The following is a 23,893-nucleotide window of genomic DNA, read 5'->3' on the forward strand; positions in this document are numbered from 1 at the left end:
AAACACAGAAACTCCCACAGTGTAAATGTAACCAATTTGAGCCTGTTTTACTGTAATCCATGAATCTGCCCCCAAAAGCAAGAAATATAGCCATTATCTTACCCACCTCGATCCATGCAGTTGTAAAGATCCAGCAAAATGTCACTTAATCAAAAGGGGTACACTTGAACCCCCACAGAATGACCTTTTAGTCTGATATTGCAAACATCTGAGCTGCAGACTACTTTTCCTGAAGTTGTTCCTCTTCCTCACAGTATTTGTTTGTCCACTTAAGATCGTTTGATTTACCGTAGGCTGTAGTATTCAAACATAGACTAGCAAGGCATCACTTGATTGGTCCAGGGAATTTAAACTCCTGAAACAGTATTTTTTAGATAGTTTAATGTTTAGATGTTCTGATAAGCAGTGTATACAGAACAGCAAAAATGTTTGAGTTTCAGTCCTCCCCTTAGTCTGGTATGTTTTAAGCAGTAACACTCGTGGCTAGGTTTTACAACGGCAGATGGTAATTGATAAAGACCCCTTCGGCATGTGTGCAGTGTTACCCACGCCTTCTATACTACAAGCAAATCTAGTCAATCCCACCTGTTCCCTGATCTTGAGAATCAGAGAAGACTGCCACGATAGCAACAGTAGAACACAAAAGCAAGGTCCAAAGACCATCAAGGTAATGCTACCTGCCTGGTTATGACATAGGGAAATACCTATTTCTCTGTTGTGGTCTGCACTCGCTTGATTCCAACTAACCTGTGGCTGCCCTTTTACTTATATCTTCTACTCCACTTCTACCCCTCCATTCCCTTCCACCCCTAATCCTCCGCAGAGTGACATGGCTGGTTCTAGGAACACTGACTGCATGCAGTGCACGCTGAAAAGAAGTGTGGTGCATGTTTTATGCTGAGCCTCAGTACTACACCTACTCTTGCTGCCTGCAGAATAAGATTTGCTTTTATTGGGATGGTTTTAAGGCATTTTGGGGAATTGTTTTTTTTCTCCTCTACCTCCATGAACAAATGCTGAGATGGGGTAGTTAGAAGCTATATCTGCAAATTTTGGATACTTCTATTACTGTTTCTTCTGATGGCTCTAGGCACATGGGTCATTTGCCAGCACTGCCCATGAAACTGTTCAAATGGTGCTAAATGCAAATTTCTGAATGGAACATAAATAGAAATGGCTTCAATTTGCTGTCAAGCTGGGAACTTCACTTCCGTGGGGTCCTGTGGTAAACCACGTTGCAATTAGAGGAACGTGTTTAAACATCTCCCTGGGCAAGTGAAAAGTTAACTTCTCACTTTAGAGCACTTATTTTATTCCCCCAAATAGCCCATTTACTTTACACCTTGCCAGGATCCCCAGACGTTGTAGTATTTCCATTAGCATTTGCCCCAATTATTAGCAGCCACCTAAGATATTTTAACATGGAGGGGTTTTCTTCTTTCCCAGTGCTTGAACATTTTAAAGACGTAGAAACAAGGTGTTATTATAATCATTAACAAAAGGTTCATACTATTACTTACAGTTAAAAAACGCATTATATATTGAGTGGGAAGTCTTTCTATTTACTAGTGCGTTTCAGGGCTTAGTCTGGCGTCCAAACCAAATTTAGACAGGTTAGTAACTGCCACACGTTCATTGACACTCAGGGTGAAAGAATAATATCAACTTGAACTAAATCCGACCAATTCAGATCAAATTGAATTGATAAGTGTCTTGATCGAGGAACTAGGCTATCAGAACAATCAGGCCTCATTCCTAGGTTGTTCCATGTAGCACCATAGATCACTCTATCAATGCACCGAAAATAAAACACTAACAAGCTCTTCTGGATCACTTGTGTTACCGATCATAATTAGAGGTTCCATGACCTCCTAAATCAATAAACAACACTGCCATATCGGATGAGTACATGAAACGCTGTACGGCCCAAGTCACTTCAGAATTCCTGCCGCCCCTCCTCCTCAGAGGAAATCCATAACCTACTTCTCTACCACACAGGTTTGATTGGTAGGTCGAAAGTCAAAGATCCCCAGGGAGGACCACGTGGAAACGACCCCGCCATATAGAGCTGTTATCCCACACACTCTTAAACTAGGGGCGTTAGGCCACCTTAGCCTCCTCCCAACTGAAATCCTATGAAGGCAAAACCGTTAGCATGACCCATGCTGTACAAAAGGAAGTAGTAAGATGCCAGCTAAATGGCGTCTGAAGTGTATAAAAACAGGTGACCTTACAGTAAAGGTAAAGTAGACCCTCTACAAAATGTCATTGCTACCCAACTAAGTACACATTAAGACATGTTAGGATTACTGGTAATTTGTAGCTAGCATGCTCACTAGTGTGGCAAAATTAGGGATCCGTGATGAGCATGAAATTACCTTGGCACCCCACATCTTCTCTTGCATTAGTAATAGATTTAGGCTGTGAGAATGCCAGCAGTTTGGGGTGTTTTTTGCTTTGCCTGGGGTAGGATGGCTGCCTCTTGGTGCAGGTTCTGATTTATGGTTGGACAAATACAACGCATTGATTTAAGTCTAGAATTCATCCATCATCCATGGATAACCCTCCAACACTAGTTAATCCGCAAAATTCGATGCAGGAGAGATTAAAAATCCACCCTCATATATTTTTGTATGTGCTTTCCTTCGCATTTCTTTTAACTTTCAGTTCACAAATGTCATAAATGTTGTGGGGGTTATACTGAGCAAGCAGCTATTTTAGTTCACATTTTAAATTGACTGCTTTCGTGGCATAGAGGTCACTCGATGTGAGACCATTAGCCAACTATCTAAATGTATCTGGATAGTCCCATTCACCAAGGTTTGGGTGCTATAAATAACAAAAATGTATTATTTCCCTTTTATTGATCTCAAAAGAAGAAATTGACTGCCCAAGAATGAATCTGAGACATGAGGAATACATTTGGTTGGCTATATTAGGCTCATTAATTTGCTAAATTATCTGTTGTTCTCAGACTTAATGGAGTCTCTCTGCAGTGAGGTGAAATTATTAGAAAAATCCTGATTATGGTTTAGAAGTTCAACCACATTCTCTACTGCACTATGAACAGCTTGAGATGCATGCTTAAAGCAACGCCGATTCAGAACTAGAGATACTGTTATGTAAAGCCAGGTGACCATGCTGAGGTTTATTGTGTGTATTTGGTCGAGCATTGTGCTTAGTAGCCAATGCGCTTGAAAATTGGGAGCAGGTTAATTTTAAAATGTTTTAGTTTTATGACAATGTGTAAGTCTCCATTTTCTGACGTTTTGACTATAGCTGTTTCGTCTGTGCCTTCATGATGTATCTGTGAAGCCCAGACAAAGTCCTTCCTTATGGAGGACTTGCATGAAGTCCTAACTTGCATTGCAATGTCGTTTTTGAAGCCGGGAGCATAGCTGTGGCTTCTCCAACCGTTTTTAACCACCGTGGCTGAGAAAGAGAGAGCACTTTTTCTGTATCCTTTCACCCCACCTCTTCCCCAGTTTCCTGACCCAGGTTATGTCCTGAAGCAGCAAGTGATCTAATGCCAATTGTAATGGTTTCGCTGCCTTATGTATGTTAAGTTACCCACTGTGTCCTCTCTACTGTACACACTGTCTACCCTTACAGTTACAAAATACAGCTGCAAGGTCTAAAGTAAAAACAACTTCTTATTTTCGTATTCGTTCTGGTGTAGTCTGAGTTTCAGTGACAGTCGAATCTATCCACTAAAATGTTTGTGAACACGAGAGAAGAAATTTAGGAAATATATGATTAAATAGCGATTTAATAGCCCAGATAGATTAGGCTAGAGTTGCAGAAATGCTATTTTCTCTCTGCCTCGGCCCCAGCATACTTTCTCATTCTAGCAAATTGTTTTTCATTTATTTACCTTGTGTGCCTGAGATGATCACTCTAACTCCATTCCCTTCTCACTCAGGAATTAACATTTTTAATTCCCTTTGCCAAGGAGTAGACATGCACAAGCCTGTGAATGACAGAGTGGTAACAAGCATTTAGCTCAGTGGGTGCTCAATGTCAGAAGTTAGTTGGGACTTGGGGCCTGATTTAGAGTTTGGAAGATGGGGTTACTCTGTCACAACCGTGACTGAAATCCCACCCTTGTATCACAGTTAACATAGGATATAATGGAATCGTAATACGGCGGATGGAATATCCGTCACGTTTGTGACAAAGTAATCCCATCAGCCAAGCTCTAATTTAGGCCCTTGGTTACTGCACCTCCGAAGCTGAACCAAATTTTTTATTAAGATTTGAAGGCTTCTTCAGATAAAACTTTAGAAAAGTGGTATTTGGTATGTTAAGCTCATGATATTGGGGTGATATGAATCCTGTCTTCTAAGTGCAGCGCCTAAACGCACCTTAGCAAACAAAAATTGATTTCGGTTAGTTAGTTGAAAGAAATAGCGACCAAGCGTCCCAATGAAGGGCCCAGCAATAATTTCAACTACCTGAATCACTTATCAAATTTTTAAACGCTACACCGCCAGGGCCTTTTTATCATGTTTAGAGGCATGCATGCACACTGAGATTTATTTCAGTCCATTTGGATTTATCCCCTTCTGTTCAGGGGTTTTACCATTTAATATATATAAAAGAGCATTATACATGAAATTAACTTTCATTGGATAATCTTTTTTAAATTAGGGCCTGAGGATTATTATGGTGCCCCCACTAATATTTCCAAGATGCGGGCAATGGAGGGCATCAGGATCTCCAACATCAGCCTGCAGTTATCAGCTAGCTCTAATTTCCTGCTGCATTTCAAGTCCACAGTCTGATGTCTGGCTTAACCTCTCACTACCCTCCGCGGTGCACATGATGTAATCATACTGTCAAAGCCTTACTCTTTTAATGTATACTTCTGAGTTCAATAAAACTAGTTCTAGTTTTTACGGTTCTAGTGTGTGTTTATATATAAAAATGCTTTGCGTGAATGTTCAGAACATAATACTAATATCTCTGTGTTTCTAATCAAACACATTTTGTGTATTTAGTGAAAATAAAAACATATTAGAAGATAGTTCACATTTTTAAAAAGTTTCTTTATCCACCTGTAAAAAAACAGACCTATAATATGCATATAGTGGTCTAAAGTTGCAGGACAGGCAGTTTGTGAGCAAAATAGTTGTGCAGAATAACATATAAGCGTATTTTGTAGCTGCCTGGGTGAAAAGTTGTTTGCAAGTTGTTTGTCCAATTCGTCCCTCTCCTCATATTTTTCTTTACATGTGTTTACTTCTCTGAATATGTGCTTGTTCTTTCTCTTTACCTATCAAAACTTCCCTGCCATCATTGCTCAGCAGTACCAAAACATCGACAGCTGTAGTTGACATGACCGTGGAATGTGGGAGGGATAAAACACTATAGAGGCCTAATGCTGCTAGGAGCCTGCTTCCCATCTGCTTGAATTCTGATCTGGATTCTGTATGTACCTGGCACCCTGTGTGAAACCAGGACATAAAACTATGCTTCTGATTTTCAAGCTGCCTCTATGCTTTTAACAGTGCTGCATGAATGTTTGGTTCTTTGTGTTTCAACTATTTTATTTTTATAATGCACCTTGTTTTCTTTCACAGATTCTCACTGCTTACCTTTCCACCTACTTGCAGTGCCATTATTCACAGCAATGCAGTGACATTTGCACCTCCCTTCCTTCATGGTGGATAGTGTTTGGTTGACTGGATCATTGGCACCTATTTTATTCTCATGGTAACCCAGTATAAGTGAAATCCATGATACCTACTTGGTAGGGTAACCCAATGCGATGGATTAACTTTACCCAGGTGGTACACATATGGACAACCAGGTTGTACAGGTCTGTTTTTGACCAATGGGAGCCTAGCAAAGATTCTGAGACAAAATTAAGAAGGTAAAGCAATATACACCCTTCACAAACATAACTGTTCACCTTCCCCACCAAATATCTTCTCTTTCTCATGTATTGAGACTTTATTGAGACTGTATCTTCCCTTACAAACTTTTCTACCATCTTATGCTAAAATATAGATACATCTAAATAACATTTTATCCTGAAAGAAAGCAGAGTTTCCCATTTCGTCACCTTGGTTCATAGAGGTTGTCTCTAATAGCTTTATTAATAGAACCCAATGATTCAGAGTTTCTGTTCCCAGTCTTCTTTAGCATCAGATATGGAGAAGCAGCAGTTTTCAGGACTCTGCAGTTAGTAATATAAAGTCTTTTAAGTGATGTCAATGATGAGTAATGCTTTAGAAATAAAAATCCAGTCTGAAGGGTAAACCAGTAGTCAAGTGTTGTATGACTGCAGATCATTTTAACTAGTATGGAGATAATTAAAGTTCTGATTAGTTTTCTAATTTCCCCATGTGAAAAACTCATTTGTCCCATATTTCCCATTTAGGTGGATCTGTCCTCCAATCCCTAATCAGTAGTGCAATTAAACGTTTTTGTACCTTTTGTATAGGACAGAGTTGCCTGATTTCTTGAAAGAGAAATATGCAACTGTAAAACAGTCAATGGATCAGCCAACCAAATTCATCCTTCTTTGAGAATGAGTTATGACTTACAGTGAGTGCCTCCTCTCTGTTTTTTGTAAACGGTATTCAATATGTCCTCTCCTTTCACAGTGGCAAGGAAAATGTTGCTGAGTCAGCCGAGAGCAGGTAAACATCTTCTTTGAGCGTTACTTTCAGTCAATTTTCTAAAACCTATATTTTTCCAGACACACAAAAAGGCACTTCTCTAGAATTTATTTTCTAACACACAGACTGCTTGTTAGTTAGCTTCTTTGAAGGATGATCGTCAAGTGTATGGATTGAGCACTCTCATTCATTCATGCCTTCATCTATCCGTTTTCGTCCTTGTCTTACTGGCTATTTATTTACATTTAACAGTCAAGATGGCATGAGAAAACCATTAAAACTTTCCTTTGGATTTTTACACAACTTTCCTAACCCATCTATCTTTGCCTGAAATCTGATCTGTGGTGTGTTACTCAAGAGTGTGCTTGTAAAATATAGTAGGATGCCAAACTTGCAAAACCAAAAAGTTTCATTTTAATCCTTGTTTCACAGCTCTTCACTGACAATTATTCACAGTTCAAATGTGGGCCTCTCTATATATTTCTGTTTTCCTGATGCAGAATTGTTTTGCTTGCAGCTCTTCCATCCAGTTTCCTAGCCTGACTGTTTGTTTCCTGTTTCACCCTTAGTTCCCTAGCTTCAACATTAGCATCCTTGCTCCACCATAACTTTCTTGGCTCATTGACTGGATCACTCACAGAAATACCAACATATCAGCTGGCTTAACTGAACTAGCTATATAAAGTAGATTTTATAAGGTTTCAAATAACAAAATGTTTCTCTACTTATCAGTGGTTAAAACCTAAATGAACCTTAAAGCATTTTGACTGTATATTGATTACTTATATAACAATATCTCCAAAATGCTAAAATTGTAAAAATGACATTTGGAATATTTCTCAATTAGTGGTAAAATTGTTTGGGATTTAATATATTTAAATGCCCTGCAAACAGGTAAAATGCATATAAGAGAATAATGACACTAACTATTATATACTGTGGAAAATTTATTCAGGTGGCTGATAAGTTATAGGTGAGTACATATAAAGATGGAACACGCTTGTGACTTCTGATTGCTCAGCCTTTTGCTTTGATGTTGAAATGTGTTGATGATGATATCACTTAGATATTTATTTATAATTGAGTCCATTGAGTGAAACTGTTTTCCATTTGTAAATGTTGCTTTTTAGGAGTTAAATGAATCCTAAGTATCAAGAACTGTAGTTTTGAAGTCCTCTGAATAACATTCAGTAGGCAATTCTGCAAAGTAACCTTGAATGTCTTGGACTCTTTTTAATATAAAACAAATTAGCATGCCCCAGAAAGAGCTAACATAGTTACTTCCTAACTTAATACATGTGATTGGCTCTATCTGCAGCAGAGAAGCCAACAATTTTAATGGCATACCCAATTGCAAGTATCTTACGTTTGGTATAAGTTCTTCATGTGATAAATTTCAAATAAATCAAAACACCTACCTTACAGGAATTTTTGATTAGATCAAAATGTAATGGGTCAAAAGTTACATTTTCCATGCTTTAATGATGGTGGGGATTGGGGGCACATGACTATAAATAGATATATATTAAATTGACTACTTCTCAAAGCACAGATTTCAACACATTCACTCGTTCCCCATAAATGTCCATCAGTGAATGCTTGCTATAACATAATTTGGGAAAATGTGATCCCACCTCAGTTGCCAACTATAATTTACTGGTCTCAAATAAGAATGGACTCTATTTTAGGAGAGAAATATTCCCTTCAGAAAAACAACATGCATTTCACTTTCATCATGTAGAAAGCACAAATCATTTTATCATGCCTGTTATAATTTTGTCTTTGGTGAAATTTTAAACAGTCCTCTCCAGTGCTCTTTATATTCAGTCTTGGATTACTATAACATATTTCAGATTTTTTACACTTTTCATGTATTCAAATCTTTGTTTTCATCGTATTTCCCTTTGTGTTGCAGCCAGGCGCTTACTTTCACTCATACAAATATTTCTTTGATATCTAACAGTATTTAATGTAATTGAATCATGAAATTGCCATAAAGGAAAAATAATTGGATACACTATGGTTCATACACCGGCAAGAATAGGAGTCATCATACGCATTCACAAATCCAACCTTTCATTGTTGTTTCTATATGATTTCAAAGGTTATTACTGCTTCCAACTAAGATTTCAAAGGTTATCGGAGGTCTTTTACAGTGGGCAGACAAACAAATCAATGATAATTGAAATTGTGTCAAACCCAATGTAGTAGTCATGGTTCCCTGCACCCTATTTTTTCCAGAGGTTCACAAATGGATAACGTAAACGTAGCTTATTAGCAACATATTCCCTGCTACTTCCATGGTCAGATTGTTGTATCATGTGGAAAAATGGTTTTGTATTAAAGGGCTTGGGAATGGAATGTAAGTATTTGGTCTTGCATAGTGGTAAATGGCCAAGTGTTATTTGTAAAATTATCAGCCATGCAATGTTTGTATTTTGCAACATAATTTTCCATGTTGGGATTTTTTGACCATCCTGTCCAGAATAAAGGTTATGGCTGGCACTTGTGTTGTGGACCATTTCATACCTATGGAATGGTCCAAACAAAATATCTATTTTCTTTCTATTAATCAACACCCAGCAATAAAGTTAAACGTACCATATCAAATGTTGGAAGGGATACTGGGATACGATCATCATTTTCAGAAACTCCTCATGAACACCCTGGATTGGAATAATGGCATGCAAATTAGTGATACTAATGGTTCAACTTAAAATATTAGTGTGGGAACCACCTTGCTAAGATTCTGTGGAACACATGCATTGTATAGGATCTTGATGATTAATCATTTCTAATTGCAAATGGAAGCAGCTGAGACACATGATCAGTAGGCTGGATCTACCTTTTGCAATCATTTGCCATCCAAAGAGTATCCTTTTCCGGTGCATTAGCGGGCACCTGTGCAAGTCTCCTTGACTGTCTTAAGTTGCTATTCAGCAAGGAAATTACAGGGGGTCAATGCGCTGATGCAATGTTATAGGCGAAGTGGGAATGCTGGGAAATCACCTCAGTACTGTACCAGTGATGTATTGATACATTGTCCATGTCGGTGGCATCAAGAAGCGCTCGGGTGCAATTACGATCTCAGTGGCATTGCTGACAAGTGCCAATAAGGCAAGGGTGAGGCTACGTCAAGGTGGCGGTCTCACACCCGTCATATTACGATGTTTCCACCAGGCTGACTGGCGGAAACATCGTAATACAACATTTCAGCCGGTCAGTCCTGTGGAAACCATTCAGCGGCAGTGGCCTTGGCTCCCTTTGGGAGCCGTGGCCAATGCTGTCGCACACGTGCACCCTCGAAATGTGTACTGTCTGCATTCCAATGGTGCTGGCAAGGGGCTCTGCACTGCCCACAACATGGTCGTGGGCACTGCAGGGGCAACCTGTGGCCTCCAGCGCTGGCTTTCCACCAGCCTTTCTGCCATGGAATGGCTGGCAGAAATTGGAGTTGTTACAGGCATGGAGGTGACGAACACAGCACTGTCATGGCTGACCCCTACTCTGACTGCTGTCGACCCATCGGGATCCCATTAGAGGCAGCAGTCTTCTGTGGATATTACCCCCAGGATCATAATCTGGTGGTCATACCTCTAGGGATGAAGCTGTCCGACCGCCACTGCGAGTATGTCGGTCCTTGGACCACCACATGCGTAATTGGGCCCTTACTGCCAATCCAATTAATCTAAAGTAATGAGACATCAGTGTTAACTAATCCTCTGATAGATTAAATCTGACTGCCTGAAATAAAGTTTAACGCATTGGACTAGCAGAGGCTTCCATAGCATACACATAGTTCTAAAATGTGTTGGTGGTTTCTCATAGTGCTTAATACTTGCAGTCAGCCTGTTTCTAAACACTCACAGTTCACGCAGTCAGAGGAAAAGAATCTTATAAAGATAATTTCATTTGTCTAGAATTTTAAAAAAATTCTCAAGGTTTACTGCTGGAACTATGGTTTAACAGTAATTTTGGCAAACCAATCAAATCACCTGATAAATATACACCTGCATCATGAAAAAGGAAGGTGAGTATTTAAATACTCTTAACAGTAATTTTGATACCTACCTTTGCACTAAAGCAGCAAACCTATGGTAAATTTGTATAGAAAGAAAAAACATCTCTCTACCCCAGAACTCAAAATGCATTGCTTCTTGTATACATATTCTATTGTGCTATGAAGAAATTAATGTTTTTGAAATATGTTCATCTTTAAATATTTCAGGTTTGCAAATAGTACACATTTTTCTCCTGATCAGTTAATTTCATCAAATTGCTTACCTGATTGTCAGCTCTTCAATGTTTAGCAATAGCTTTTGTTGCCCGCTCTTAATTTAATTTGTGTACATACACAGCATTATTTCTGTTACCCAGTCCTGCAGGTCCCGCTGCAGCTCAGTGTGTCAGTGCAGGTGTCTGGCAGCCTTCTCAGTCATGCACTGCGAATGGCACCAGTGCCAAAACGAGAGGGTACTCCGTGAGGTTTGGGACCGAGACATCTCAGAGGGAATCCACATACACCAGTGCTGGCCAGACAACAATTAAATGCCAAACCCCCATTGCTTCTTCCGGTCACCAAAGGTATTTTACACAATAACCCCACTCCTAATATGCTATGATGATTGGATTGATTGTGTGATAACACTTTCTAACGTTGTCCTTGATCTGGAAACCCTCACTGGTGTAAAAATACAACCACCGACTAAAATAAACATTGTTTTGTCTGTAGCAACCTTTTTTCAACTAAGTGTTATGTCATAGCAGCCTCGCCAAACTTTCTGTCTGTGTGTGATTGTAAGATTCTTAACAACTTTAAATGTTTCTGAGTTCATGTTTAGTATTGCACACCAGATAGATTTTTTAAATGTTGGTCTTTTCATTTCTTGGTGTCTTTTTTTATTAAACTGACAACAGATAATTGATTGAGCCCAATTAGCAGTGATTTTTCTTTCAGCAGTTGTGTCTTCCTTCTGTCTTAGTATGACTCAGGCCTGAATCACCAGGTCTGATTTACAAAGCATGTTTTATGAGTCATGAATTCTTACTCCAGACTAATGTGTAATTAACTAATACACTTCTTGGAGTAAAACAGGTGTATTCACAGACCTAATTCACAAAGTTTTTTTTCTGCAAGTAACCATACCTTACTTCAGAGCGCACACATGTATGTCACATCTAAGTCTGGATTAAGAAATAGCTTCTCCAAGACAAGGCTTTGTTAATCAGGCCAGTAAATTCATTAGCAATTCTTACTTACAAGGCAGCATTAATTAAAGAAAAAGTGCAGTCATTCTTATTGTAAGTCTTGCTTTATTCTCCAAATGTTGTATCCCAAGTTACAACATAGAAGATCTAAGAAATCGGTGGCTTTCACTCTTGCATAAATATACAAAATAAGGTTTGAAAATGGTCATTGGTCAGGTCTTCACCAAATATGCATTTTGTATGTCTTGTTACTTACTTTTCAAGAAAGTCTGAAATTTAAGCATAGTTATATCCTTTTAACATTTTGGAAATGTCCTTGCCATATGGACATATCCATGACTGTTTGCCACTGTTGTTTACAAATGATACCAATCTCTATTGTGTGATATTTTCAAATACAATGGCATACTGAAACTGTTCTCTCAAATGTTTAATTTAATGAAATGCTGTACAACTTGTAATCTCACTCATTGCAACATCCAATGGCAACAATTAAATTATCTTCACCAAATTGCCTGTTCATCTTCCCTTAAATGAAATTCTTCTGCGTACCTTGAAATAATCTACTGTTGTGATTGTTCCTTGGTTTAGTGCCGTGCACAAGTCTTGATATTTTGTACGTATGACAAAATCATTTCTGTCATTTTCTATCATCTAATTATGTGGATATTTTGGGACTTTGCAAACAATATTCATCTATTGAATAACAATTTTAAAACATCACTTTAGCATTTATTGTTATGTTAATTAGAACATTTGAAGTTAGCTCGATGAACTAGTCGTCTGACAATTATGATGTTGTAAATGAAGTATTTACAGATATATACAGGAATATTTTAAGAGTGCAGGCCTAGTCTCAGGGTTATGGCATGCTATTCCTAGAACAGCAAATGCACATATGACCCAAGAACGTATTATGCATTAGCACTAAGCCCTTACCAGGATAGTGTCTCCCTCCAGCACTACGTTTGGTCCCTGGTGGGTTCCGACATATGTCAACTTTAGTGTTCAATCCTTTCTTATCAATTTTACACATTCATTGAAAATAGTACTTCAAACTTCAGCTGAATTCCTTGTGTATCTTTATTTGTCAAAATTCATCTTTGAAATAATCATTATGGTTAATCTTGTTTCTACCTCCTGAAATATATATATATATTGAGTTTATTATGGGTGTACCACATCTATAGTTTTTATACAAGATTAATAGAATGCTGTTTAAAGGGAGCAAAATTAAAACCACAGTAGTTATTGTATTTGAGTATAGTATTTAAATGATATTTTAGTGATTTCAGTTGAGTCTTCTTAAGCAAGAGCAGGAAGTCCAAATGTGGATTTCTTGTGTGCTACTTCACAGATGAAGCCAGACAAGGAAAAATACATCTAGGTATGCTTATTTTCCCATACAAAGAAAAGGTGGCTTGCAATTTGAACAAGGCTAAATTTAAACTACATAAAAAGGTATTTGTTTTTATCACTTCCCTTAACTGGATTCTAAGAATATGGCAGGCATATTAGGCCCATATTTATACTTTTTTTGCGCCGCATTTGAGTCATTTTTTGATGCAAAAGCGGCGCAAGCTTACAAAATATAATTGTATTTTATAAGTTTGCGCCACTTTTGCGTCAAAGAATGATGCAAATGCGGTGCGAAGAAAGTATAAATATGGGCTTTTATCTCCTGGTTTAATGGACGTTTGTGGTTAGTATCTGATGCCCCCTGAAATAAAGAAATGCTAACAGATTACTCAAAACAAAAAATATATCTGGTTTATGCACTTTTACTTGTATTTTTAGCAGTTGAGTGCAGAAAAATCATAGTTGCTGTCAAATGTGTACTGTTCAGAAAATTGTCAATAAGTTGTCCCTTTTTAAAAATATCAATGCATGCTTTGTAGCACTAAAAGGAAAACTAGAATTTCCATTGTGACAAATGACATAGTGGTTGGTGGTCTACTCCATTGTCACCGTATAGTCTGAAGTTGTTCATAGGCCGAGTGAAATGACAAAAGTGTTGGAGCACAGATTTAAGACTGATATTCTGGAGGCCAAATCAATACCGCTGATAAATTTTTTCAGATATCCGTAACATGCTATCTCTGTCTTTACTAGCATTATTGTTCTTAAAGGCACATGGCACTCATGCCTATTATGCATGTAATGAACTGCTGTGTTGTTACTTCGTACTTTGGCTGTTCAATGTCACTCTGATTCTGGTTTGGAACCCTTGTTTATTTTCCTTGTCATGTTGTGTATATTTTGGGGTTGTAGCTCATGAGTGTTTTTTTGTTCCGCATGAATATTTCATTATGCTTTTACTGTGTCTTCTGCAGAGCACCTGTTGCCAGCAGCACTGCTTCCGCACAGCTCAAATCGCACTCAAGCACCAAGAACATATCTGTGGCTGCTTCCACTATCTCAAGCGCTCTTTCCGCTCAATCTAGGTATAACCCTTCGCAGCTGTGTCTGTCCATCTGTTGGAATTCTTTAAATCTTTTTCAGTTTTTACACCAGTGTTGGGTCCCCAGCAAATGCACTTAACAAAATATTCTTGTGGAAAATGTAGGGGAAACTTAGCTGTCAAAACCCAAACAATGTGGTCTTGAACATTTATCCATATAACTTAATGAGCAGAGAGTTATTCAGTGTAGGAATACTCTGCTCCTCTTTTTGTGGAGTAGGGAGGCTTCTTACTCTTTTGCTTTCCCTTGTTTTAGCAGTATCTGAAGCCATCATAGTCCTAAACTGTAATCCACGTTCTCCGCCCAACATACCCATATACAATTTAAGAAATGATGTGAAGTGAGATTGAGATACCTCATTTTTAAATGGTCCGATCCATTCAGTGGCCATGCTCATTGGCAGTTAGCGTTCTTGAGTTGAATGTTGAGATAACTGTTTAAGTGGATCAACCCCTCCACCTTCAGGAGGTGGAGTGCAGGTTGCTGTCTGCAGGCATATCACCATAATGGTCCAAAGGAAGCCATACCTTATAAACACAGCGTAATCCAGAGGCAGGGTCTGAATAGTTTTCGAGGATTGTTGAATTTATTTTTCAGAAATGCCCTCAAAAATGTTAATAAGCAGATGGACTTTTGTCAAAAGGAGAGAAGTGTTTTTTTAAACAATTACCTGAACGCCTACCCTTCAATAGCCCTATCCAGTCTCCTGAATTCCCAGAAGCCCTCTCCCAACCCAAATATTTAATCTCCAATTTCCACCTGTATTTTTTCTCTACTGTTCCTTTTACTGTGCCCTTTTCTGTCACACCTTTTGCCTACCATTTTCGTTTTCAACATTTCATAGCCACATGAAATCATATCCTTTGTAGCTAGTGTATTAAAAGTCTGTAAAGTGGTAAGCTCTTATGATACATAATTTAAATACAGGTTTTCACAGTTAATGCAATAGGTATTATTGAGACTGCTGGTTCTTCAGTAATATCAGTGGTTGGTCCATAGTAATTTTATTGCAACGTCTGCTATGTGATATGGATAATTTGTAAAATCATTAGCAAAATATAAGAATATGGGCTTTCAAATCACTTCTTTCTTCAAATCCAGGTATCCTCTTGTGTGTAAACAGATTGTATTCAAATCTGTGATGCTATAGAAATTGATGGATTTTATCTGAGTACTTTTATTAGAAACAGATGTTGCAATTAATTGATTTCCAATGTTAGTCCATCACTCCAAATGCCATGCCATATTTTCAGGATGTCCACATGAAATAAATGTATTTAGAATGAGTTTAAATAGACATTATGCACATACTCATTGATTAACCTGGCAATCTGACAGAACCTCAGCCCTCCTGAACAAGCTTTGGGAACACCTGCTGTAGTCCAAGTTAGAATTATGGTTAGGGTTGCTCTCCCTTGTTGTATTTCAGTTTCAGACATGCATCGTTGAATGTTACAATCATTGCACTCTTTCCTCCTGGTGGGACATTATTGCTTCCCCTAAAAAATAAGACAACAATAAATTACATATGGTATAATTGGTGATACAAACTTCTGGCCTGATTTAGAGTTTGGCAGAGGGGTTATTCCTTCACAAACGTGACGGATATCCTTTCCTCCGTATTGCAGGTTCCCTAGGCTATAATGAAATTGTAATTTGAATTTGTGATGGAGTAACCCCCTCCACTTAACTCTAAATCAGGCCCTTAGACTTACACGTTACAATGAAGAGGGAATGTAAAGGGTGAAATGTACATGTGAGATCCACTATCAAGACAGGTGTCTGGCATTTCTATGTGATCAATAACCTCAGAAGTGATGACAAATGGGAACCTATCATAAGTGATGATGTAAAACAGATAAATGCAGCAGTTGAGAAGAAGTAAGAGCCAACAATGAGTGGAGATAAAGAAATGAGGGTCATATTTAAGAGCCCGAAGTCCCTTCTTGCACCACCTTAGTGTAATTTTTTCTGATGCTAATGTGGCCCAACGAGGCCTAAATCCCTGCGCCATATTTACAAAGTGGGGGGCTGAAAAAATGACGCAAGGAAATCTAGCAGATTTCCTTGCACCATTTTTATCAGCACTTTTAGCACCTGCTCAGGTGCAGGTGTTAAAAGAGGGCACACCATTGTTTACAATGGGACCCTATGTACAAAATGTTGGCGCTACTCCTGCAGAGTACATCAATAGCATCACGAAAAATGACACTATTGCCCCCTCCCCTATGCCATGGTTGGTATGTTAAATGCGGCGCGCATAGGGGGCAGAACAGGATGCAATAAAAGTGGCACTGCACTGTGTTCAGCACCACTTTTCTTAAATATGCCCTTTAGTGTATAAAAAGAGAGTCGAGTTTCATCATAAGAGATGAAGACTTGATCAAGTAAATGGAGAAAAAAACAGACAAAATAAATCAATGAGAGGGAAGAGGAATGTAGTAAGGTTGATGAGATGAAAAGAGCATAGAGCAGGCTTCTCCAGTTAGTAGCTCGTAAATAGCTGTGCAGGGCAGCTTACTAAATTAGAAGCTTTTGCTGGGTTGAATTAATATAACAATACCAAAACTGACAAGTTTGTATTCAAGATGAAAATATTTGTGTTTCAAGAAAAGGCGTTGAATTTCAAAATATATTTAAAGTGATAGGTAAGTGATTAACCATGCAGCTTTGTGGAGGTTCATCACTAATTTTAATAACCAGGGGCATTGCCTTTATGGCTGTTATGTATTACCATTTTAGAGGCATTCCACTTTGGCAAAGTTTTTTTTTCCATTAGTGCTGGCAACCATGCTTGATTCACTGAGGTGAGCACTGCTGTTAATCTTGCTGTTAGTGGCCTCCAAAGTAATCTTGTCTTGAGAAGTAACTTTTTAAACTCTAATAATATTAGTAGCTTGGTATGATTTTCATTTAAGAAAAGTAGCTCTTATTACACAAAAGGTTAGAGACTGGGGCATAGAGTAACCATGAAAGAGATGAAAAACTGTTAAAATGAGCCTGGTTGTAGGTGTGTATACTGATACACGATGTCTGTGAAGAGGCTGTGCATGAAATTAAATCCTAGAGCTAAACCAAAAAATACTAAAGGTCTGATTTAGAAGCCGACGGAGAGAAATACACTGTCACAAACATGTCTGATATCCGGTCTGCCCTGTTACGATCCCATTCTATCCTATCGGAATTGTAATACAGCAGACGGGATATCCATCATGTTTATGACGGAGTATTCCCTCTTCCAAAATCTAAATCAGGCCCCAAGGCACAGTTTGGAGGTGGATATTTCAAAAAGTGCCTTTATTTCACACCATTAACTATTACTGAAGATCTCTTGGTGCTATCAGAAACAGAGAGTAATGTCTCTCTAATGACTTGACTATAGGAAATAATATCCTTCGGCTTTAGAGTGGTCACGTAAATTTAATATGTGCCACTCACACTCAAGGAGCTTCTGCAAAATTGATTTACTTGTCCAAAATATCCAGTCTCCCTAAATGTATGTCTATGGGAGGGAAGTGTCCATTTGTTAGGTTTGGATTGCATTAGTTTAATTGGTTATGCACAATTTTATCAACCACACCACTACATCCCCTGCGCTCTGTTGCTTACCACTACATCTTGCTGCTCTTATATTAGTAAGATTACATTGTCCTTCTATAAGTTCTTCAATTATTTGGTATTTTGTAAATGTGATTAATTTATTTGCAGTCCTGCATTTAATATACATAATGTGTATCAGTTCAAAAGAAATCACTGGAGGACTGTTTAGGGCGCTGACTAGTGAATGGCAAAGGCCATCACCAAGTACAGTTGTTCAAAATGAAGGAGAGGGCTGAATTCCAAGGGTGTCGCTCACTGCCAGCGTTTATTTAATTTTACCACAGTTGCCACAAGGATACCTCTCGTGGAAATTGCCTTGCCCTTAATGAACTACTCATCAAATACAATAGCAAACCATTATACCGCAGTAACCTGGGTAATTATTGTAATATAGAACACTAGTTTATCAAGGGCTCATTCAGTAAGGAAAGTTTTTGAATACTTACTGTGTTTGCTAATATAAACAATTGAAGGGATATGCGAACCAAACAGTCATTGCCTACTCACTGTATATGCAAGAGATCATTTAATTGTAGCTAGATCAGTATAAGTAGCCATAAAATCAGAATATAACACTAAAAAGAGTGCTTAGAGCCTCATTTATAATTTTGTAGCGCTGCATTTGCGTCATTTTTCGTAAAACAATGCAAAATTACAAAATTCCATTATATTTTGTAAGTTTGCACCGCTTTTGCTTAAAAAAATTCTACAAATGCAGTGCAAAAAAAATATAAATCAGGCCCTTAGTGACCCCCATACAGTGATCATACAAACAGGAAACATGGTCACATGATCTGAAGCCCAATCTTTATGTTGGTTGCTTATCAGTGAATGAGAATGGATAAAAGACTATAACCACTTTAGTGTGGCTGGGTTGGAAATACAAGAACACATTTACAACTATATTTATGTAAGTTTAATTAAATATACAACTTGCAAGTTTCCATAGTACATCAAACCATTATTACGCAATAATATAGTTATCACTAAAAAGAAATCACTTATTACAAAATAACGTGTTCCGGTATTTATTATTACATAAATAATTTTCTGCAGTATCTTGCTCAAGTAGACAGGTCCTGAATAATATTTTTTTTTTATTATTTCAAAAAGACAAACCTCAGTGGGAAAATTCTTGTGAGATCGTTATTCTAACTTTCGCATAGTATTGATAAGGAATCCAAAAAGCAACAATTAAGGGTACCATATTGTAATGAAATTAACAAAGTTACAAATCTTACTAGAAGACCAGAGGCAATCAAGGGAGGAATTTCCATAAATGAGCTACCATTCACTCTATTAAGGTAATCCATCTGGCTTTCATGTTTCTACATTTATCATGTACTCAGACTCATTTTTCTTTACTAATTTCTCTATGTCACGATGTTTTCTATCTTTCAAAACTTGCCTTATTCCCAAAGTTGCATACACTGTAAGATCAGATTTTTCCGGTGATACTCTTTTTTGTATATTGCGCTCTGGGCTTGTGTGGAACTATATATTTTGTATCATTACAACTATGTTTACATGCTTTACCACATTTACAAAACTCCATTTGTTGAGTTAACGAAGTGTTATGTGTTTCTTCACTGGCAAATAGCTGTATACTAAGTAATAATGCAAAGCTCTAGTTCTTTGCTAAGTGTTTGTTTGGATGGCAGGGCAATGATGGTCCACTTACACTATCTATTTAATGTCTGCCAGTGCCTGTGCAACATATTTCTCAAGATGTGATTGTGTGCTGTAAATGTTAATCAGCCTAGGATTTTCAGAATCTTCCTCAGCTCAATTTCCTGGAGTACCAATCAATATTTCTTTCCTGGTTATAGCATTGACTGTTTTCACAGCAGTGTTTAATGCCTTCTGAGGATATATATGTTTCTTAAATGTAGAAAGAATGTTCTTTTACTCTAAATGAAAAACACTCTTGGGCTGTAAGTACAGGCCACAAAGGCTCCCAATAGGAGAACCCCATTTAAAAGTCTGGTAGTGATAACTGCCAGCATGTAAGATACTATCCCCTGTGTTAGGTGTTCTGTAAAGTTGTATAGTCAATACTTTGTTTACAACCTTCATATCCGATAGAGACTTCTAGTTGCAGATTCCTTACCTTAGAATATCTGGATCCATAGATTTTTCTTTGAGCAGTACCCTTGTGCGCCATTAAGTGTCGTCTGTCAACTCCATGTCTGTCGTTGGCATTGTGGTTGCCAGATATGAAGTCACGGGTAATATATAGGTGCCACCCCGGTGTGCTGATGCCAGTTCTTTTCTTTTCCCACCAGCCTACGCGCAGATCCGGAGAGAGCTACCATTACTGTCGATTTTTGACTGGCCTTTAAACTTTTTGTTGAAGTTCTTTAATGTCTGGTGTGTCAAGATGTCGTCAAGGAAGACCGGCTTCAAGCCCTGTGACTCTTGTCACCACATGATCTCGGTGATGAATCCGCACCTTGTGTGTCTGTCGTTCATGGAACACGACCATGACCCAAAGTCGTGCTCCAACTTCCAGGCCATGAACCCAAAGACTTTGAGGGAGTGTTTCCTAAAGCTGCTTATGGCCCAGCGTCTGGCTCAGTATTTCTCCCGGTCTGTCGAGAGGAAGGTCCTGAGACCGCTTGTGGAACCATTACCAGTCCTCCTCATCCCATTCAAAATCGTTGGGATAATCGGGTAAACATAAGAAGAAGACAAAGAAGCACAATCGCTCTTTGACTTCACCCCATCACCAGGTGACGCAGGAGAAGGAGCGTCCTCGCTCTAGGCCTCTGTTTCGGAGTCTACTTCTGGATCCTGAGTATCCAGGAACTGGAGCTACCCCTTCCCAATTAAAGGAATTCGCCAAGGTCATGTGCAGTGCTTAATTTGTGCATGTTGTTTCCGGTGCGGAGCATCAGCACTTATTTTTGAGGGTCGGGGCTTAATTTTTTGCCTCAAGCATTTATTGCGAGCAAAAGACTCATTTGGGAAAGACGGAGGAAGAGAAAAACTAAAAAAGCGTCACAGAGGAGAGAGCAGAAAGCTGCAGGAGTGAGCTGAAGAGGCCGGGAAGAGCTGTAAATGGATTGAAGAGGCTGGAGATGGCTTCAGAATTGCACTGCCTCAGTATTTCGTGTTCGCACATTTAATTGAAGCAGCCGCGTCTTTAAGAGAAGGGCTTTGGGCACCGGCACGTTTTTATTTACAAATTAAGCACTGGCCATGCGCCTCATTTTGGGCAGTCCGGCCCTGTCGGTTAGCCTTTGGGTCCCGCAGGGTTCTGCACCAACAGCTTCGGCGTCGGCTGCGAGGGGCACCCAGGGTTCTGCTTCTGGATCCGAACCGGTGTCTGTCGTACCATTGCGATTTTCCCCAAAAACGATTCCGGCATCAATGCTCCTGATGTCATCTAGGCCAATGGGAGGCGTCAATCCTATACTCATTTCCAACTTTGACACAGAGCCAAAGTGGCGTCCCTCTGCAATGATTTCAACTTCAGCAGGGACCCTGGTCCCTAGATCGAATCCGGACCTTATTTCTTATGCGTACAAATTCAAGGACAGTATGGAGGAGTCATTGGGCCCTTTAGAATACCAGCTTGAAGCCCCTATGGACTGGGCTCAGGAACTGGGTAAAACCAGCGGTCTGGATATTACCCCTGATGCTGGTATGCTTTCTCCCCCTACGGTGGCTACACATGGATGGGGCTTCTTACTCCATGGAGGTGCGGAGAGCGGCCGAGTTTTTGACCCTCAAACTGCCTTTGGTGGCTACCTGGGCCAATTTCCTGACTGAGGCGCTTCAGCCTGGGGCTTCCACGTCCGAACCCCTTATGCCCTTTAATGAAGCCCTCACTGATGTCCTGCTGTGGACCTTGTGAAACGCAGCACAAGGGCTCCTGTTAATACGAAAATAGCCCACCGCCATAGGCCTGTACCTTATGACCCGGCTTTCCTGACTCAACATCCTACCTCCAAGAGCTTGGTCATCCAAGCCTCAACATCACATTGCGCGTTCCCTTCCATTCCCTGGATAGGAAAACCAAAAGGCTGGATCACCTTGGGAAGAAGTTGTTTTCTTCCTCCAGCCTGGCATTGCTGTCCATGAAGATTACATGGCTCTTCTGCCGTTACACCCACGTGCAAGTGTTGCCACAGGTTAAGGAGGAGGCCAGGGCCGTTCTCTCCTAAGCTGTTGCTGATGGCAGAGATGCAGCTAAGTTCACGATCAGATGTGGACTGGACATGACCGACTCTCTAGGCCGATCGGTTGCTTCCAAGGTGGCCGTGAGGCACCATGCCTGGTTAAGACATCTGGCTTTTCAGGGGATGTCCAAGCCACTCTGATGGACATCCCCCATCGATGGCACCTGTCATTTCGTAGACAAAGCAGAAACAGCGATCAAGCGCTTTAAGGCGTCCCGGGCTACATCCCGGTCCCACAGCCTAACTGCTGGCACTCACCCCTCTCAGTATACTTTTCGCTCCTTTCATAGCTACGGAAGGGGCACCCAACCATGCCCATTTCCCACCAGTCACTGTGCTCCACATGCTGCTCAGGCTCTGCGTGGCTGGGGACGTGGGATCCAGCATCCTCGTGGATCAGGGAGCCAGCAGCCTAGCCAGCCCACCGCCCAACCGATGGCAGTTGTCGCATGTCAACTTCGCAGGGTAGGAGCTTTAGACCTCCCCTGCCTCAACGACTGGCTGTTAAAGGCAGGCTCGCCCTGTGCTGTCCTCTCCCACCTTCAGACTACCATGGACCTCCTGCATATGCTGGGGTTCACTATAAACGTGCCGAAGTCACACCTGACTCACTCTCAGAAGCTCCCTTTCATCAGAGCAGTTCTGGACATAGTGCAGTTTCGGGCCTATCCTCCCAAGTGGCAAGTCCTGGATATTCAGGCTATGATACCGATGTTTCAGCCTCTATCCTTGATTTTGGTGAGAATGACTCTGAGGCTGCTGGGACTCATGGCCTCCTGCATCCTGCTGCTTACACATCCCAGGAGGCATATGCGGGCTCTGAAATGGGACCTGAAGTTCCAGTGGGCAGAGCATCAAGAGAATCTCTCCAACGTGGTCCAGATCTTGGAGGGGGCTGTGCAAGATCTTCAGTGGTGGCTTTCAAATCGGGTTAGAGGCAGATCCCTCTCCCTTCCCCAACCAGATCTGACATTAGTGGCAATTGTGTCACTCCTGGGATGGGGAATTCACATGGGAGAGGCGGATATCAGAGGCGTTTGGTCTTCAGAGGAGTCCAAGCTCCATATCAATCTTTTGAAGCTCAGGTCAGTCAGACTGGCATTGAAAGCATTCCTTCTCTCTATCAAAGGGAAAATAGTGCATGTGTTCACGGACAACACCATCGCCATATAGTACTACAACAAGCAGGGCGGGTGGGGTCATGGACCCTTTTTCAGAAGGCTTTGTGCTTTTGGACATGGCTGGAACATCAGGGCATATCCCTAGTGGTTCAACACCTGGCAGGTTCTCTGAATGCCAGAGTGGACAAACTCAGCCATCAGTGCTGAGTGGACTGTGAGCATTGCGAGAGTGCTGGTGCCCCCTGCGGCTGCAGCATTGCTGCCGGCTCGATTACGAGCTGGCGACAATGCTGCCGCACCTCTCCCACTGGAATGACAGGCAGGAAAGTCGCAATGGATCCGGCTCGGAGGTAGCCAGTATGGCAGCAACCTCCCTGTTTGAAGTTCGGCAAACATGTCATCCCATCTGCCGAGCTCCTAATCAGGCCCACAGTCTGTTACATATGTGCCAAGAGACAATTTAGTTTGTAATACATGTTTCAGTGAGTTTAATTATTATCATTGTTATTGTCTTGTCAACACCATTGTTATTGATATTATTATTTCATGATTCAGAGACACTACTCTCTCCTTTTGACACATTTCTTGTCTTTGTATATTTTCACTGTAATAAAACAATATCTCAGTTTCTTTACTGTTTTGAATTTACTCACCTACCTGAAGTAACTTTTCATTCCCTTCAGTTGTTTCAA

At 40.0% G+C, this 23,893-nt stretch overlaps 1 protein-coding gene across 7 annotated transcripts in view; it reads left to right on the forward strand.

The window, feature by feature from the left end:
• The window catches only part of LDB3 (LIM domain binding 3), a 508,962-nt gene that overhangs the window by 295,799 nt on the left and 189,270 nt on the right, over nt 1–23,893 (forward strand). For 3 of the 7 annotated variants that reach the window (XM_069240599.1, XM_069240602.1, XM_069240604.1), the window contains 3 exons: nt 6,612–6,647; nt 11,004–11,210; nt 14,168–14,278. In XM_069240599.1, coding sequence (XP_069096700.1) covers nt 6,612–6,647; nt 11,004–11,210; nt 14,168–14,278 — 354 coding nt within the window. The remainder of the gene's footprint in view (nt 1–6,611; nt 6,648–11,003; nt 11,211–14,167; nt 14,279–23,893) is intronic. The other 4 variants (XM_069240600.1, XM_069240601.1, XM_069240605.1 and 1 more) reach the window with 2 other exon arrangements.

This window comes from Pleurodeles waltl, chromosome 6, assembly GCF_031143425.1.
Source record: "Pleurodeles waltl isolate 20211129_DDA chromosome 6, aPleWal1.hap1.20221129, whole genome shotgun sequence".
Taxonomy (NCBI): domain Eukaryota; kingdom Metazoa; phylum Chordata; class Amphibia; order Caudata; family Salamandridae; genus Pleurodeles; species Pleurodeles waltl.